Raw genomic sequence first — 17938 nt, 5'->3', positions numbered from 1 at the left:
TGATGAGGGCATTATTTTAGACTGGATGTTCAGGGGAGACCTCTCAGAGGAGGCGACATTTAAGCAGAGACGGGAAGCAAGTGGAGGGAGAGAGAGCTTCCCAGGCAGAAAGAATGATAAAGGCTCTGAGGTGGGAGGGGCATCGGGGTGCATGAGGAACCACAAGGACGCCCAGTGTGGCCAGAGCAGAGCAATGGATGGGGAGCCAGAGGGATGGCATTCAAAGAGGCGGGTGGGGGCTGGGTCACCTAGGGCCTTGTCAGCCATGGCAAGAACTTTGGATTTGACTCCACTGGAGGGTTTTAAGCAGATAGGGTCTGACTTGCATTTTAAAAGGATGCCTCTGGCTGTGGTGTGGAAAACAGCGTAGGAGGGTTGACACCCAAAGGAAGGAGACCAGTTTGCAGTCTCCTGTAATAATACAGTTAAAATATGATGGCAGCTTGGGCTAGGGTAGTAATAACGGAGGTGATGAAAAGGGAGCGAATTCTGGATCTATTCTGAAGATAGAACCGAGCTGATGTGTTGACGGATTGGATGTGGGAGGTGAGAAAAAGAGAGGAGTCAACTGGAAGAACAGAGTTGCCACTTACTAGGATGAGCAGGACTAGGGGGTACACCAGGTTTGGGGCTCCTTCAAACCGCCTCCCCCACCAGCTTTGTCATGGAGCCTTCGAATCCCGCCATCAAGAATCCCTGAGAGTTAAGGTCCTGAAGGCCCCTGCCAGCTGGGAAGGGGACACCTTAAGCTATTTTCTGCCATGAACACTGCAGTTGAAATCCATTTACGAGATTGGTTGCAGGAGGGCAGGGCCCTGAGATAAAGACACACCCGAGACAAATGTCCTCGTCAGGTCTTGGGCCCTGGTCCCAGCTGTGTTCTATTCCGGAGCCAGCAATCTCATTCCCCACAGAGGGCAGATTGCACAAAGCCACCTGTTTGACCCAAGTGCGCTCGAACCTCAGGCGGTGGGTCTTGGTCCTGGCGGTGTGACAGAAACAGTGGGGCAGCTTTCAGATACCCCTGATGCCCAGGCCCTGCCCCAGATCAATGACCTCAGATTCTTGGGGCTGGGGCCCAGGTACTGGCATTTTTGGGGGTACGTTTCCAATGACTTCAAAACGTGGCTAAAGTTGCAGGGAACCACTGAGCTAAAGGAACAGCGGACTTCTCATCCTGAGCCACAGACGCGGTTTGTTGGCAGCAGATCGTACGGCACAACAAGATCCAGGGCTAGAGATCGTTGCAGAAAGTGATTACAGTATTGATTGTTCGTGGGAGTCAAGAAATGCCTTTGTGTGTTGCACAGCTTGGTGCTTAAATCCTGGGCAGGGGCTGCAGGCTGCAGGAGCACAGGACAGGGGCAAGACAGAAAGATCTGGAGCTACATTCAGGCAGCTCTGCTTGGCTCTGTCTCACAGTAGTCCGAATGTCCACCTGGGGCGCCACAGACACGAGGCAGGTAAAATCTTCGCGTCTACCGGTCACCCCCTCCTTTCTCTGTAACCACCTGTCATTGGATGCCTTCACGCCCCGTGTGGGCCGAGGCAGCTCTAGAGGCCTCAGCGGGCCGTGGAGTCCACCCTTCATTTTTACCCATGAAAACGGAGGCCTGGGAAGAGGATACGGTCTGCTCAAAGTATCAAAATAATTTGGTAGTGGAGCTGAAACTAAAACCCAGATTTCCCGCCTCTTGGATTGGCGACTAGGCCCCAGAGCCAGCTGAAGCTGGGTGTCCATTCCCGATCTTTCCCCCACTGGTTCTGATTCGACCCTGGTCTTATTGAACAGACCTCTGAACATATGAAGGACCGCAACTGGTGTCCTTTCTTGTCTTCACCTATGAGGAGAGGACAGCCTCCTTGGGATCCCTACCAAAAGTCCCAGATTGGATCCTGCCTGACAGTTACGACTATACCCAAAAGATTCAGATATTTTTATAGGAGCAAAATCATGAAGGAGGAAGTGGAATTGCCCATATTTTCAGGGACTGTAATCATTTCCGGGGTCTGTGGTAGAGCTATTTTCAGCTTGTTCGTGCCTCATTCCTCCTTGACCCTTGTCCTTTCCGTCTCTAAGACTGTCCTATTCTCAGTCTTCAGCCTTGATCACTGATGGTGAGTCCCTCGTTGCCAACTGGTCTCGGCTACATGTCACAGACTCATGTCTAGCCTGACGCCCGCACACAGGTGATGTCTACCTTGCAGTGTGATGGGAGGCGTTCTCACAGGTTGCCCTGTACCGAAGCATCTCTGAAGCTCAGCTATGTGGCCTGAAGTTCTTAATGCTAGGGTCACTCTTTTGAATGAAAAAGTTGAGAATCAGGAAGACCCTCATCAAAGCATGAACGCAGTACCAGGGAGGAGTAGTGAACATAATTCTGGGGTCAGTGGACTGCGGGCCTGCCTGGGCCAAATCCTGCCCACCACCTGTTTTTGTAAATAAAACTTTATCGGAATACAGCCGTGATCCTCCCTTGGGCACTACCTGTGTTTGCTTTTTTTTTTTTTTTTAATATTTTTATTTATTTATTTATTTGAGAGAGAGAGAATGAGAGAGAGCACATGAGAGGGGGGAGGGTCAGAGGGAGAAGCAGACTCCCTGTCGAGCAGGGAGCCCTATGCGGGACTCGATCCAGGGACTCCAGGATCATGACCTGAGCCGAAGGCAGTCGCTTAACCAACTGAGCCACCCAGGCGCCCATACCTGTGTTTGCTTTTGCAACTATCATGCATAGCTTACAAAACTTACAATGTTTACTAGACAGCCCTTTACAGAAAAAAAGTTTGCTGACCCCCGCACTAACTCGTTAGCACGCACGCCCCACTGTTTCCAAAACTTCCCTGATGGTAAGACTCACTGGGGAGCGCTTGCTGAAGCACAGATTTCTAGGCGCACGGCGGACATAAAAAGTCAGAATCTCTAGGAGCATAAGGCACAGGAATTTATATTGTTGAAAATGTCTTAGCCCATTAAGCAGAGATTAATTGAGTACCTTCAAAGCTGGGACATCTGAGCTCTTCACTGACCCCATTTTTTCCCCTCAAGCAGTTGGGAGTCTCATTTTGCAACAGGCACCCTCGCTGGCAAAAATGAATTTTGGCTGGAAACACGGGACCAGAATCACAAAGCACTGCCGGGGCCACTGTAAGCCCCTCGAAGCAAATATGAAGGCAGCAGCTCAATGGAATAAGCAATAGAGGAGAGAGTCTGCCTCTCCCTCAGGACTGAATTCAGCAGCTGGTGATTCTCTGACCATTTTTTTTTTTTTTTTAATTTGGTGGCTCTATCAGTACAGATTTCAGGGTTGGGTTCAAAGTCAGGTATATGGCCCAACATTTTAGTGCAAGATAGGGCCCCGCTTGGATTGTGAGAGGACAAAGCTCGGGTTCCTCTAGCGCCCACAGCCTCCTAGTCTTCTTCCCGCTGGCTCATTGTCTTTGACACCTGAGCCTCTTCATAGGCAATTCCCATGGCAACCACTGTGGGAGTCTGGGACAAGGGAGGGCCATCCTGGTTTCACCAGACTACTGATAAGGGACCCAGGGCCTTCTTATCTGCACTTGGGGCCTGGAGGTGATCATGTCCTCTCTCCGGCTCCCAAGGCCCCCTGCGAGCCACACATGACCCTCATTCCTCATCTCTGGCCCCGACAGGTGGTTCTGCCCACAGTGCCTACACCGGGCTGCTTCCCACTTCTGCGCCCACCTCATGCTGCCTCTTCACCATCCCTGCCCTTCTGGGCCCCCAGTGTCCCCTTTGCTTAGCTAAATGCCATCCCTAAAGCCCAGGTCAAATTCTACCTTGGTCCTGAGTTCTTCCCCAATTCCTCCAGTGCCCTCCCTGGATTTCCTATAGTACTCCTCCCTTTTTTTTTCCCCAGAGAGATAGAAGTGGGGGGAGGGGCAGAGGGAGAGGACCTTCAGCAGGCTCCATGCCCAGCGCGTAGCCTGACATAGGGCTTGATCCCACAACCCCGAGATCATGATCTGAGCCGAAACCAAGAGTCGGACGCTTAACCAACTGAGCCACCCAGGCTCCCCTATAGTACTCCTTGTTAATCCACACTCATATCCACTCATGTCCCCCCGCAGCTTGTAAAAGAAGAGACGGGATTTTATATTACTATATCTACCCCTAGCACCAAGCATAGAGTAGGCACAGAGTAAGAGGTAGCAGTTGATTGCTACTGTTCATAATGAATTAGTTCACCAATTCAGCAAATATGGTTTGAGTACCTACCATCTGCCAAGCACCATACCTCAAGAAGCTCTGTGATCACTCCACTAAAATACCCTCAATGGTCTGCCGTCATAAAAGTCACTCTGTTAAAAGAACAATGTCATCTGAAAGAGACTACATGTTAGATCAGTAGTTCTTGATATGTATCTTGGCTGCATAAGGATCATTTTGGAAGCCTTTTTGAAAGACCAACACCTGGGTCCCCTCCGCAAAGCTTCGAATTCAATTGCTCAGGGCTAGAGCCTGAGTATCAATAGTTTTAAGAGCTTCTCAGGTGCTTCTAATGTATAGCCAGGGTCAAGAACCACTGTACTGGACCCTCCTCAGCCACGGAATGTAGAAGCCGGAAGGAGCCCCAGAGGTATAAAGATTCCTGGGCCACAGGCTGGACCTACAGGGAGACTGTCTTCTGGAAGAAGTGGTAATCTCCATGCAACCGTTAAGATGTCAAGTGCCTGCTGTGGACGCTGGACTATGCTCTGTAATGCAGGGGCTATCACACGGAACATAGGCTAGGGGTTGTCGATAAGCTCTCATTATAACTTGAGAGAAGATTCTCTGTCTCGGTCAATTTTTGTGACTCACGCTAGTTACGTTTTATAAAGTCACCTCGAACATGGAACGAATGAATACTGAACAGTTGCTCCTAGGGGAAGTGTGTGTGTGTGCGCGCGCGCACACGCGTGCATGCATGTGTGTGCGTGCATGCGCGCGAGTGTGTGTATACGTCTCACACAGATTATAATTCTGAATTCTTTTTTTTTTAAAGATTTTATTTATTTATTTGAGAGAGAGAGAATGAGAGAGAGCACGTGAGAGGGGGGAGGGTCAGAGGGAGAAGCAGGCTCCCTGTCGAGCAGGGAGCCCGATGTGGGACTCGATCCAGGGACTCCAGGATCATGACCTGAGCCGAAGGCAGTCGCTTAACCAACTGAGCCACCCAGGCGCCCATAATTCTGAATTCTAAAAACAACTCATCCTGGTAGATTCTATTTTATTTCACTAGGAGAGAATGAAGTTCTGAAGTGTTCAGTGACTTGCCTGAGGCCGCCCCACTAACAGGTGCCACAGTTGGGATTCAAATCCCATCCAACTGTTCCAGAGCCCGAGCTTCTCGCATTACACCTCACTGCTCCCTGCCATCTCTATCTCTGGACACCTCCGTGTGACAGCTGAAACAAGATGGCAGAGTGCTGCCGTCTTTGAGCTCAGCCGGCAACATGTGCATTAGGAGACTCAAATTTTTCATGCTCCGCTTATGTCCGCAAGTGACCAGGAAAGCACCACGGGTCTCGACTTGGGGGTTGCAAATACATTTTAGGGAGTAGGTGAACTTGCTCACACAGAATCTGTGAATAGTGAGGATCGACTATGCATGTATGCAAGGCTGACATTCACTTGGGATGCACTGGTATGGCCATACCTGTTGTGAGGATTTCTTTCACACTGATTGGCAAGCAGCCACTGCCCTAACTTCCTGGGTGCCATGGGACCTCTCCCATGGGACCTCTTTACCAGTGGTCATCTGAAGGGTTAACACCTGGCACAGTCAGGAGGCCTCCAAGACTCTGCTCCAGTGCCCATGGCTGGCTTACATTATGAGCGAATGGCTTCGACTATACAGGTTAATTGTTTCGACTATTGCCCCTGTGTGTGTGTGCTCACTTCTATGCTCCAAGGGTTTCGAAAGCGTTAGGCCAAGTACTAGAGTGTAAGCTCTGTGAGGATAGGAACCATGTTTGTCCCGGGGACCGCCATGTTCCTAGCTTAGAAGAGCACCTCGAATGGTAGGTATTCAATAGGTGTTTGCTGAACAGGCAACCAAATGAGAAACTCTCACTGAAGTTAGTCAGGCAGAGGTGTTTGGAAGAGTCTCGAGCCAGGTCTTAAAGGACACAGACCTGTTTCAAAGAAGGGTGGAGCCGTACAAGGACAGAAGCCGGCAGGGCTGTAAGAACTAAGATCTGGACCAAGGAGAAAAGGAAAGCAGCCTGGTCATAGCAAAGAGGCCGTGGGATTGGACAGTGGGGACATCAGAACTGGAGGGCAGAGGGGTGTTGGGGGCACTGGGATGAGAGCTGGAACAGAGGTGGGGGGCAGCGTTAGGCTCTTCATTCTGCACCTACGTTTGGATACTTGAGTTTGGGTTGCCATGATGGCTGGAAGCTGGGTTTTCTTTATTCCTTCAACACATCCTTATTGAATGCTTACTCTGTGGCAAGTGCTCTTCCAGGTGCTGGGGAGAGAGCAATGAATGAAACACAGCTCCTATCTTCATGGAGCTGACATTCTAATAAGGCTTAGGTGAATCACCAAACAGCCTGCAGTCCATCCGCACCATGGAATACTACTCAGCAATTAACAAGGAACAGACTACTGACTGGCAAAAACTTGAATGACTCGCAAGGGCGCCATGCTGAGTGAAAAAAAAAAAAAAGCCAATCCCAAAAGATTACGTGCTATATTAGTTTGTGTATATAATATTTTGGAAATGATGAAATTACAGAAAGGGGGAATAGACTAGTGGTTGATGGGGACTGGGGTGGAGGGAGAGAGGGGTGTGGCTATAAAAGGGCAAGGTGAGGGGTCCTTGTAGTGATAGAACTGTCCAGTTTCTTGACTGTGCTGGTGGCCACGTGGACCACACCACACATGTGACCGACTAACACTGAACCCTACACACACATTGTATTGCTGTCAATGTCCTGGTTTTGAAATGGTACTTTAGTTCTGGGAGACGTAACCCTTGGGAGAAACCGGGTAAAGGGTACACAGGGATGTGTGTACTACCTTTGCAACTTCCTGTGAGTCTGTAATGATCTCCAAACAAAAAGTTTACAAATATAGTATTTTCACTTTGAGGAAAAAAAATGATGCAGTATTGGCCGTGACAGGCCGATGCTGTCTTAAAAAGGGTAGTCAAGGAAGGCTTCTAGGAGGGGATGACATTTGAGGAGACCTGACTAACAGTAACCCACAATGAGTCTCTGATCAGAGAGGTAAAACACAACAAGCATGGGTTTTTTTTTTGGTGGGGGGTAGAACTGGTAGCCATTTCACGAGGAGACTGGGGAGTGGGGAATGACGGTCCACTGTCCACCAGGCAACTGCACCTGAGGGGTGGAACCTGCCTGCCCAGAGATACAAGAGAATTGCTATTGAGAAAGGCCTATTTGCCAGAGAGCAAGTATGAGAGGGAGAGGGAGAAGGGGGAGAGGGAGGGGAGGGAGAGAATGTGCCTGTGTAAATGTGTGTGTGTGTGTGTGTGTGTGTGTTTCACACTGGGGGCCATGGAGAAAGGCAGTTAGTGCCAGAGCTTGATTTAAACCCCATCTCCAACTGATGAGCCCACGTTCTGCACCTGCACACTGTCCCTGACTTTGCCCGGAAATGCCAACTCTCTGGGAAATCTTCCCCTCTGTCTCTGCCTGGGAAATCCTGCCCCCTCTCTGGAGGTCCAGCTCAGATGCAGCCTCCTCTGTGAAGGCTGTGCTGATTTCATGCCCCCCACTCCCAACAGATGGGACCTCTCCTGTGGCCATGGAGGTGGGACATCAGTGCTAGAAGTCAGGGGAATCTTGGGGACACTGAGAAGGGACAACTAGGCTGGAGGTGGAAGGGGGGCTCTGAGTTTTGCACATAAAAGTTCTGCACCTGGGTCTGTGCATTTAAAAAAGATTACTATAACAAAGTAACCTAGTAATGGACTCTGGGCCTTCTAAATCCAACTCTTGAGGAGAGGGGCCTGGGGATTTTTATTTTATTTTTATTATTTTTTAAAAGATCTTATTTATTTATTTGAGAGAGTGAGAGGGCACGAGCAGGGGGAACAGTAGAGAGAGAGGGAGAAGGAGATGCCCGGCTGAGCAGGGAGCCCCGCACGGGGCTCCATCCCAGCACCCCGAGATCATGACCTGAGCCGAAAGCAGATGCTTAAGCGACTGAGCCACCAGGTGCCCCAGGAATTTTACTTCTAATAAGTAGTCCTGTTGACTATTTTGACCAGTCAAGTTTGGAAAACACTGTTCTAGTCTAAACCCCTCAATTTACAGACGGGGAACTTTTTGGAACTGACCTACCCAAGGTCACACAGCTAGTTAGTGACTGTACCGGGACTAAGATGAAATGGTTCGTCCCACCGTACTTTCCCACCACCGTCATATTAAATGCCCCCCATGCGGTGCAGGGCTTCATACGTTGCATGCCATCTAGTAAATACTGCTATGAATGAATGAATGAGACTAGCTAGCACCCACCATCTGCAAGGACTTTATGGGAGTTGGACCCTGGACGGGTACATTTTGATGGGGCATAGCAAAAAAAAAAAAAAAAAAAAAAAAGAAAGAGGTAGAAAATCTGTCTGGGACCGGGGTAGTGAGCGCGCGGCCTCAGTGGGGGTAAAGCAGAAGGGCACAGGCCAGAACACAGCACTGGAGAGCCTTTCAAAAAATCCCCAAGCCTTGAAGGTAGAAAGCAGACTCAGATGTTCAGAAGGTATGCTTTACATTCACTCCTCAAGCTTTGGCTCACAACACATGGATTCTAGTCTCGCCGTCCACCCGCCCTCCCGTCACGGTCACTTTCCACTATGGGACTCTGTCACCTCCATCAGGAGGAAGGGTGGATGGCACAGCGGCTCACTCACCTGATGAGTGTGCAGAACTGTAAGAACGATGAATTCCTTAGCGCTCCTACAGAGAGAAGAAGGAACAGGACAGTAGTGTATCATGCACTAGGTATTCATCTCGCACGAGAAGCAACATCAGAATTCTCCCCTAGGCTGCATTCAGGGATATGAATTAGGCCAGCGGGCACTCTGGCTATCTGCCCGGCCGCCTCGCCTCCCATCATTTGTGGTGGCTGACGGAAACCATCCATAGAGGTTCACACAGGCATCTGAAGAAGGCATTACCATAATCTCTGGGGCTGTCATTTTTCAAGTCTTCCTGTTCTATTTCCCTCTCACATTCGCTCTGTAGATCTCCCCAAACCTTAGGAGCAATTTTATCTGTAGAATAGAAAATTCTCAAGGAAAACAAAAGGCCTGAATTATGGAACTCAGTTGGCAATTTGGTATTTAAGCAAGAGGAGAAATTCAAAGGAAAAACCCAAAGGAGGTCATTTGGTTATCATGACTCATGCTCAGCAGATTTGTTTTAATTGAAGGACCAAAAAATGAGAGCTAGGGAGCAACAGATGGAACCAAGGCTCTCCAGACAGCAAATATTCAAAGGGATGAAGAATTTGAAACTCCTCCGACAAGAATTACACCAATGATCAAACAGGCCATGAGGTATGAAAATTCTCCCCTGGGAATACACAGTCCTTTAAAAGAACTGAGAGAAATGGAAAGAGTTTGCCTGGAAGGAGCTTCCCTTCTCCTCGATGGACCTTTTCATACGTTTCTGGGAACAAGGGTATTCAAGAAGCAGAGTCGCGATCACTTGGTTCTAGATACTCAAGGAAGGCCAAGGCCTCCTGCTCAAGGACTTGGAACATTTTCCACATTCAGTGAGGCCAAGTCCAGGGATGGGGAGCTCCTGGGAGAAGGAAGGAGCTGTCTTCCAGGAAAATCCCACAGGAAAATCTGTCTCTTGAACAGGGGAGGGCATAGTGTAAGTCAGATTATGTGACGCGTCTGCCCCAGCCCCTGCCACATTTCCCCATTTCACGTAGAACAAAGCCGAAGTCCTTATAGTGACTACAGGTCTTCCCCTCTTTACCCCACTTCACATCCTGGCTTCTCCCCTGCTCCCCAAACATAACAGACACACTCCTGCCTCAGGGCCTTTGCACTGGCTCTTCCCTCTCTGACACCCTCCCTCCTTTCAGTCTTTCTTTAGTTGCCACCTTCTCAATGAGGCTAACTCTGGCCAGGCTATTAAAAGCACCCCTATGCCCAGCACTCCAGGACCCGGTTTATCCTGATCCACTTTCTATCCTTTGATAACCTTCGTCTACTTCCAGTATGCCATATAATTACATATTTATCATGTTTATTGTTAAGACGTGTCTCTTTCCACGAGAACATAAACTCCAATGGGATTTCTTTTTTTTTTTTTAAAGATTTTATTTATTTATTTGAGAGAGAGAGAATGAAAGACAGAGAGCATGAGAGGGAGGAGGGTCAGAGGGAGAAGCAGACTCCCCGCTGAGCAGGGAGCCCGATGCGGGACTCGATCCCGGGACTCCAGGATCGTGACCTGAGCCGAAGGCAGTCGCTTAACCAACTGAGCCACCCAGGCGCCCCTCCAATGGGATTTCTGTCATTCATTGTTGTATATTCGGTGGCTTGAAGAGTGCCTGGTGCATAGTAGACACTCGATAACAAATATTCATTGATTGAATGAAATAATAAAAATCTGCTGGCCCCCAGGGTTATCAAATGAGTGAGCTCTGTCTTGATCCTGGAGGAGCTCTGGACTCCCTCACAAAACTGGGCTACCTGTTCTAGTGTACAAAGATATTCACTAGAAGCAGAGCAAACACTTCTGGAGGGTCAGGCTGAAAGAACCCCAACACACCCTCGATGGGGTTGAAAGGACTTACCTCATTTTGGTGTGGTGGTGGAGGGTCAAGGGTGGAGTTGGGTGGGGGAGGGGGATGCAATGGACCACTGAACTTGGAGGAGAGACAAACTAAACGTCATTAGGGACCAGACACGTTTCAAGATGTGAGCTGGAGAGGGGAGCATCTCGAGGAAGACCTGCCCTGGACTTCGGGAGGGAGCATTCCAAATGCTTCCAGAGCTAGCGAGAGGGTGCTGTTCCATCCCAAGTGTGCTAAATCTGCCTTTGAAGAGGAGGGAGGGGCGCTGGGGACAGGTGGGATTTGGGAGAACGAGAAAGACGAGTGAGATGAAGAACATTTTAAACCAAGAGAGGGCCTGGAAGAGATGGAGGCAGAGATAGAGCAGACCACACAAGGCAAAGAGAGAGAGAGAGAGCGAGCGAGCAAGAGAGTACACAGGTCCATTTGGGAGGAGACAGCCAAGGTCACCAAAGCAGAAGACAACCCATGGAATTTAGAGCCTTCACCTTTATCCTCTTATTCCTTATCAACACGTCTATGCAAAGAGGTGTGTGTGTGGTGTGTGTGTGTGGTAGGGGTGAGGAGGGGAAAAGTCACCATGATTACTCCCGTGTACAGATGGTGGGAGTCCCCTGACACTCCTTTCTTTCTCTCTCTTGCCAGAATCCACAATGGCAGGTTCCCTTCCTCAACCCATGAGCCAGGGATTCAGATTTTCTTCTCCTCAGGTTTTTTTTTTTTTTGGTGGAGTAGGGCATGGAGACGTGGGAAACAAGACCTGGCTCACACTGTGCTTATCTCAGAGTGTTTTTTTTTTTTTTTTCAAGAGTGTTCTTTTAATGGCTTCTTTGGTTCTCATCGCTCACTGGGTCTGTCCCCCTGCACTGTAAGTCAAAGACCAAGGGACTTCGGTGAGGGGAGTAGAAAGGGGGAGGAAGGTGAGGTGAGCTCTTGAAGAAGGCTGTTCTCTGTTCACATCACTAGAGAAGGCTAAGCCAGAGAGTGTGAGGGACCCTGGGGCCCTGGCAGGGCTGGCCTCTGAAGTCCTGGGTAGCCAGGAGCCCTGGCCAGGGCTGTTCTGCCTGAAGGGCCTCCCTCTCAGGGCCAGAGAGGACCATGGTAGCCCTATGCCACTGGGAGGGCAGGGGAGGGGTCAGTGCTCAGCTCCTGCCAAGGCCCAAGAGGCCCCTGTTACCTGATGAGTTCTATGAACCTCTCCCTGGGGGCTTCACTCACGTCCTCCTCATTAATAGCCACAATCTGGTCACCAGCCAGGAGCTTGTCCTCAGAGGGGCCTCCTGCAGAGGAGAGGAGAGAGGCATGAGGGCTTGGGGCCACTGCTGGGAAAGCGCAGGTCTGGGCAGGAGTCACCAGTGCCTGAGGGAGCTGAAGTGGGGACCGTAGAGCCCGCAGGAAAGAGTGCAGGCCACGCGGGCTGGTAGTGGATGTTGTTTGGGCCACGGCTGCCTGTGCCAGACAGAGGGCAGAAGATCGAAGAAAGAGGATAGCTCGGACCTCCTGTGGCTGCCAGTGGTGTGGGAGCAAGAAGTCCCAAGCCCAGGCCTGGCCCTCAGACCAGGTGAATATGTACTTTCCTGGCTGGGTTCTAAAGAGGGACACGGGTTTCCCTTTCACCAGGAGGGATCTGCTGAGGCCCGAGGGATGACTTCCAGACTACTGAAGGGGGTATAGATGAAGCGAGGAGCGACAAGGAATCTTCTTACCTGAGCAACATTCCTACTCGCTGGTCAGGAATGATTTAGGCAGTCACTTGCCTGAAGTCGGGGGGATGGACTAAAAGACCCAGAGGGTTTATCTTCTCTCATCTCTGAGAGATGCCACTCTTCAGTAGGTGAGGGGAACAAGAACAGACCCCAAATCACGGATAGTTGGAAACTTGCTTCCTGTCCTTCCCAACTCCACTGTCGAGGTTAAGAAAGCAGGGCTGTCTGAGGGCCATACCTTCCTGGTTTGGGTAAAGAATGGGGGTCGAGGGGCACCGCAGGGTGTGCTGAATCTGGTGTTTAGCCAGGACATCGGAGAAAAGCTTTTCGGAGATTCAGGGAGAATGAGTGGAATTCAGGGAGAATGAGGCCTAACTCAAGCCCCAAAGAAATGATTACTGACAGGTCCCACTCTCAAACCAGGCTTGACTCCCGTTTGCGCCTGCCTTCAAGGGCTGGATCCCAACTGTTCCCTCTTTCTACAAAGAAGTGTGCTATGCCAACACCAGAAGCAAGAACATACAGAACACCTCTGTCACCTGAGCGTGGCCTGGTGGTGGTTCTGGAGCGTGGGGCCTGTGTGCTGAGGGGGCCGACGTGGCTCGGCCAGCGAGACTCACCACTCCGCCTGCATTGGTGGCCAAGTGTCCTGATAGCACAGTGACTTCAGGGGCAGGGAACGGGGGGGGGGGGGGGGGGGGGGGGAGGCCCCACTCTTGGCAGCCAGCCAGACCTGAACTCCAATTCCAAATCTGCAACTCACTGGTTGTGTGACCTCGTCTCTCTTTGCTCCTTTGGAAAATGGGAAAATCACAGTACCTCCACCTCATAAGGACACAGGGCGGATACAGGAGATGATGAGTGTACAGCACTTTAGACGGTTGATTGATGTCGGTATGAATTTGCTAGACGGTAGTTATTATCCTCCAAGGGGGCAATTCCTTCAACTCATTTCATTCCTTCTCTCTCCTCCTGCCAACATGCCAATCTTTTGGTAGAGAGGCCACTCTACCCCTTCCCCACTCCCTCCCTCCCTTCCTTCCTTCCTTTTAATGGAAGCGGTCTTCGTGAAACCGAACTCTTGACGGCAGTGGTGGGCATCAATCTACTACCACTTTCCCGGAATGCTGTGCTGGCTGGCCCTACCGTGATTGGTCCTCCATAGGATGCCTCTTGTCTTCTGTCTTATCTCAAATACAGAACCAAAAAGCCTCTGCCCTTAAGAGCCTCCTGGGCCAGAAGCAGCGATCTGGATCAGCCTACGTCTTTTATAGGGCTGTGCCTGCCAACCCCATGATTTTTGTGTGGCTCTCACCTGTGGCTCTCCTTTGTCCTCACCCCTCCAACTCTGCCTCTTCATTTTCACATGGCTTGAAGCTGACCCCCTTGTCTAGGCTCCCTTCAGCCCTGTAAATCCTGTCTCCCTTGAGGCCAAAAGCAGGGGCTCTGGGTGGCCTGCTACTAAGTTTTTCCCAATTCCTCTTACCCAGGACAGATTTGATTTCTGATCAGGGACTCAAGAACCTTCCACCAGACTGCATGACTGACTCGGGAGCCTGAGGTCAGCCACGAACTCCTGTACTGGATTGTTTTTTTCTTTATGCCCTCTAGTTGAAAAGGGAGCTTACAAAAATCTTTTTTTTTCTTTTCCTTTGAGGATTGCAAAATTCATCAAATTTCTGCCAGACCAGTTTGTACTTGGGCTGCTCCTCTTGACTGAGTGAGAAACTGTTGTAAACATCTAAAGCCTCGGGCCCAGCAAGTCAGGAATAAAGCTTCTTTCTGTTCATCTTTTCTGTCAATGCCTAGCAGATGTGGAACGAAACGGCGCTTAGACCATTGCCCATTTCATTCATGAGGGCAGGATTCCACAGTTCAAGTGGGGGCTTTCACTTATCCACTCCCACCTGGTCCCATTCAAGCCCCGCTTCTCCCGCATCGGCATCAGACAGACCCAGCCAGGTCCAAATCCTGGCTCTGCTGCCTCCTACCTGAGTGCCCCTGGACAAGTCATTTCTCTTCCTCTATGCCTCAGTTTCCTCATCTGGTTAAATGGGGAGGACGACTCACCTTGCAGGCTTGGCTGGGAGGAATAAACAAGATGAGGAAAGCACACAGTAGGCACTTAATCAATGGCAGCTCTCGTTACTGCCACCGTGGCATTTGGAGATTTCATTCCCCGCCCCCCCTCCTCTCCCACCTATGGTCCGTGTCCTGATTCCAGCCGTCAGTGGCTGACCTTTCTCGTGAGTGGGTACCAGTCTCCACAGCCTGATGGTTAGGTGCTTGGGGACAGGGCCTGCGTCTTGTCCTTCCCTACCATCTTGCTGTGCTTAGAGTAGGCAATCTATAAATACTTGTTGAATGGAATTGAATAGACATTTGTCATCCAAGGCAGTCTGGCTCTTTTATGAAGGTTCTACGCACAGGGAGCCTTCATTAAGACCGAGACTCTGCTAAACCATCAACTGCGGCCTCTGTCTTGGCCCCAGGAAGCCTCAGTGGTTTGCATCGATCGCTCTGAAAGCCCAGCTCCCTTGCACGGTCCTTAGCTGGCGAGTCTTTACCCCGCTCTTCATGAATTCCTTGGGGCCACCACAGTGAACGGGGGAGCCCTGCTCTTTGGGAAGATGGGTGGATGCTGGGGGGAAAGGAGCCGGGGCCGGGGGGGGACACTGTGAGGAACACCTACCTGGCCTCACAGATCGCACCACCACGGGCCGCTCATTGCCAGCCACGAAGCCAAAGCCATATATAGGGTCTCGGCGAATGGTCACTTGTCGCCACGTCTCTGTTGGCAGCTGCTCCCATTCCATAGCATTTGCGCTCTCTTCCTGCATCACATGACCGAGGGAAGGGGAAGATGGGAGCAAAACAAGATGCAAAGGCGACTAAGCCTCAGAACCAGCTGGGAGGGGGCACGGATGAGGGTGCTGGCCATGGCACGTGGGAGCTCCCCCGCTTGGCTTCCCAGGTCCTCTAGAACCAGCAGAGGCAACAACGGCCCTCATAGCTCAGTTTGGAGAAAGAGGAGTCTGGCAAGGAAAAGCCCACTGTCTACAGGGCCAGAGCCAACGGGAAAAAACAAAACAAAACAAAACAAAACAAAAACAACTGTTGCCACAGAACTTGACATCAGAGTCAGCCCTTTCCTCCAAGATACTGGGACTCTAGAAGGAGCCTAAATGCAGGCATGTTATTCTGAAGGTTAACCGCTGAACTGGCTGTCGACTCCTTAGGGGAAACCAAAACCTCGGGGAAGGCAGCAGGACATAGGCAAGCAAGTGAGGGAAGGAATGCGAAGGTGCTTCAGAACAGCCCTTCATGAAGTCCTTGTGCGATTTTATTTATTTATTTATTTTTTAAACAGTGAGCTATTTTTTTTAAAAGATTTTATTTATTTATTTGAGAGAGAGAATGAGAGAGAGAGAGCAGGAGAGGGGGGAGGGGCAGAGGGAGAAGCAGACTCCCCGCCGAGCAGGGAGCCCGATGCGGGACTCGATCCAGGGACTCCAGGATCATGACCTGAGCCGAAGGCAGTCGCTCAACCAACTGAGCCACCCAGGCGCCCCCTTGTGCGATTTTAAACTCTGATCTCCCTTAGGTTCTATATAAAAACGATGAGATGGCGGATGTAAACAAATGTGCTCATGCGGAGGACCATTACCGTACACAATCGGACGTAATGCCAACTTACTTCAGGTAATGGGACAACTGGAAAATGGCTCCTATGGGCAAGCAGGGGAGCTGTGTCTCGTGGCTGCCGGCAGACGTGAACCCCAATGGGCTGCGAGACCTCGCCGCCCCAGTACCTGGGAGAGACTGCAGACAGCTCTCCCGATGCTCACAGAGGGAGTTGTTGAAGCTTAGAAAAATTAACATGAGGACTTTAGAATGGTTCTGCAGCTAGGGCCAGGGTGAGGGCACGGGGACCGTGGGGCTTGGGAGGGCACCGGGTGCCAGAGGCAGGGAAGGAGGTAAAGAGGGCAATGAATGGCCAACAGGCGGGGCGGGGCAGCTGGAGGTGGAAGAGAGGGCACCAGAGCCAAGAGGCTCACAGAGCCTTAGCTCCCGGACTTGGCACCGCTCAAGGCCCACGCAAGTTCTGATCTAACAAATGGGGTTGAGTTCCCTAGCCTCGGTGTGTGTATCCCAGAAAACTAAGGTTCCAGGCAGGGCCCTTGGGAACAAGATTCAGAGGGGCAGGAGGTGATTAATCAAACTTGTATAAGGTTCGTAAAAGAGGTGGGAGGTTCTGACACCGGGAGAGTGATTGTTGGCTAGCTCAGGATACCGCATTCCTCAGTTGCAAACGGTTTCAAGAGATTAGGCTGTTTATCAGGACACAAATTCGATAATTAGACTTTAGGACTATTTATCGGGGGGGGGGTGTGGCGGGAGATTTAGAGTAATTGTACAAAAGAGAAAGTCATAGTCTGGGGCTTGTCTCGCTCATAGAAGGACTCAGGAAGGAAGACAGACCACGGCTGCCTTAATGGGTCACATCAACTCCGGCTGCCCCCAACCAAGCCGGCTTGGGGGGCGGGTGGTGTCTGTCGCCCCTTAGGGAGGCAGAGGGGGCTGGCCAGGATGCGGTCAGGCCCCCTGAAGGCAAATTCAGAAACTGGCTCCTGCCCTCCCGCGCTGGTAGGACAAATGGTCATTTTTCAATGGGGAGTCACTCAGAAGCTGGACAGGGGCGGGCCAGTGTCCTAAGATAGGCACCCTCCCAGGACAGGGCCCTGATGAGGGTGGCCCCAGGCTGGCACCTCTCTCATTTCTGCGCCTCGTGGCAGGCAGGAGCTTGGCCTCGAAGGGAGCCAGAGAACGTCTTTCCTGCAGCTGCCATCTTGCCTCACTCCCGGCGCTGCTTCCGAAATGAGCCCCTTGCTTTCCTGTCTCCCATCCTATTGGCACCGAAAGAGCCTCTTCTTGGGGTGACACCAGCTCATTTCTGACATGGGCCCCAGCCAGTGCAGGCTGGAGGATGAGAGCCCGTGGGGCTGTGCGTGGGGAGCAGGGACACTCGAGAGGAACACCCAGGCGTATGTTCCAGTACTTGGAACGCTGTCCTGAGCTCAGGGTCCCCTGGCCACTGCAGGCTCAGTTTTGCTGCCTTTTTCTTTTTCTGAAGCTGGGCACACTTTAGCCTCCGCTGGGCCGAAGGCATCGCCAATAATGATGCAAAGAAACGCTCCTGGAGCCAGAGGAACCAACAGGCTAAGAGCCTTCTGTGACACAAGTGTTTTGCTTTCCTGTTTTGACTCGTGGTCATCCATCAACAAGTATTTATTGATTGCCTACTCAGAGCTTCGAGGGACACACAAGTTACAGATCTCTGCCCTCAAACAGCTTCCAATCTAGCATGGGGGAGGAAAGAGAGGTGTACATGGAACAGGAGAATTAGAGTGGTAACTGAGAATAGTATCGAAAGTCCATA

General features: G+C 51.0%; 1 protein-coding gene across 1 annotated transcript in view; it reads right to left on the bottom strand.

The window, feature by feature from the left end:
• The window catches only part of FRMPD3 (FERM and PDZ domain containing 3), a 59650-nt gene extending 41982 nt beyond the window's left edge, over positions 1 to 17668 (bottom strand). Inside the window, exons 1-4 of the mRNA XM_035005331.1 lie at positions 17558 to 17668; positions 15191 to 15389; positions 11970 to 12072; positions 8889 to 8934 (exon numbers count right to left, since the gene is read on the bottom strand). Coding sequence (XP_034861222.1) covers positions 8889 to 8934; positions 11970 to 12072; positions 15191 to 15389; positions 17558 to 17668 — 459 coding nt within the window. The remainder of the gene's footprint in view (positions 1 to 8888; positions 8935 to 11969; positions 12073 to 15190; positions 15390 to 17557) is intronic.
• Positions 17669 to 17938: the final 270 nt, after the last annotated feature.

Source organism: Mirounga leonina, unplaced genomic scaffold (assembly GCF_011800145.1).
Source record: "Mirounga leonina isolate KUSES-001 unplaced genomic scaffold, KU_Mleo_1.0 Mir_101664, whole genome shotgun sequence".
Classification (NCBI taxonomy): domain Eukaryota; kingdom Metazoa; phylum Chordata; class Mammalia; order Carnivora; family Phocidae; genus Mirounga; species Mirounga leonina.
The sequence above is the reverse complement of the archived record's forward strand: the minus strand, read 5'-3'. Positions and strand labels throughout refer to the sequence as shown.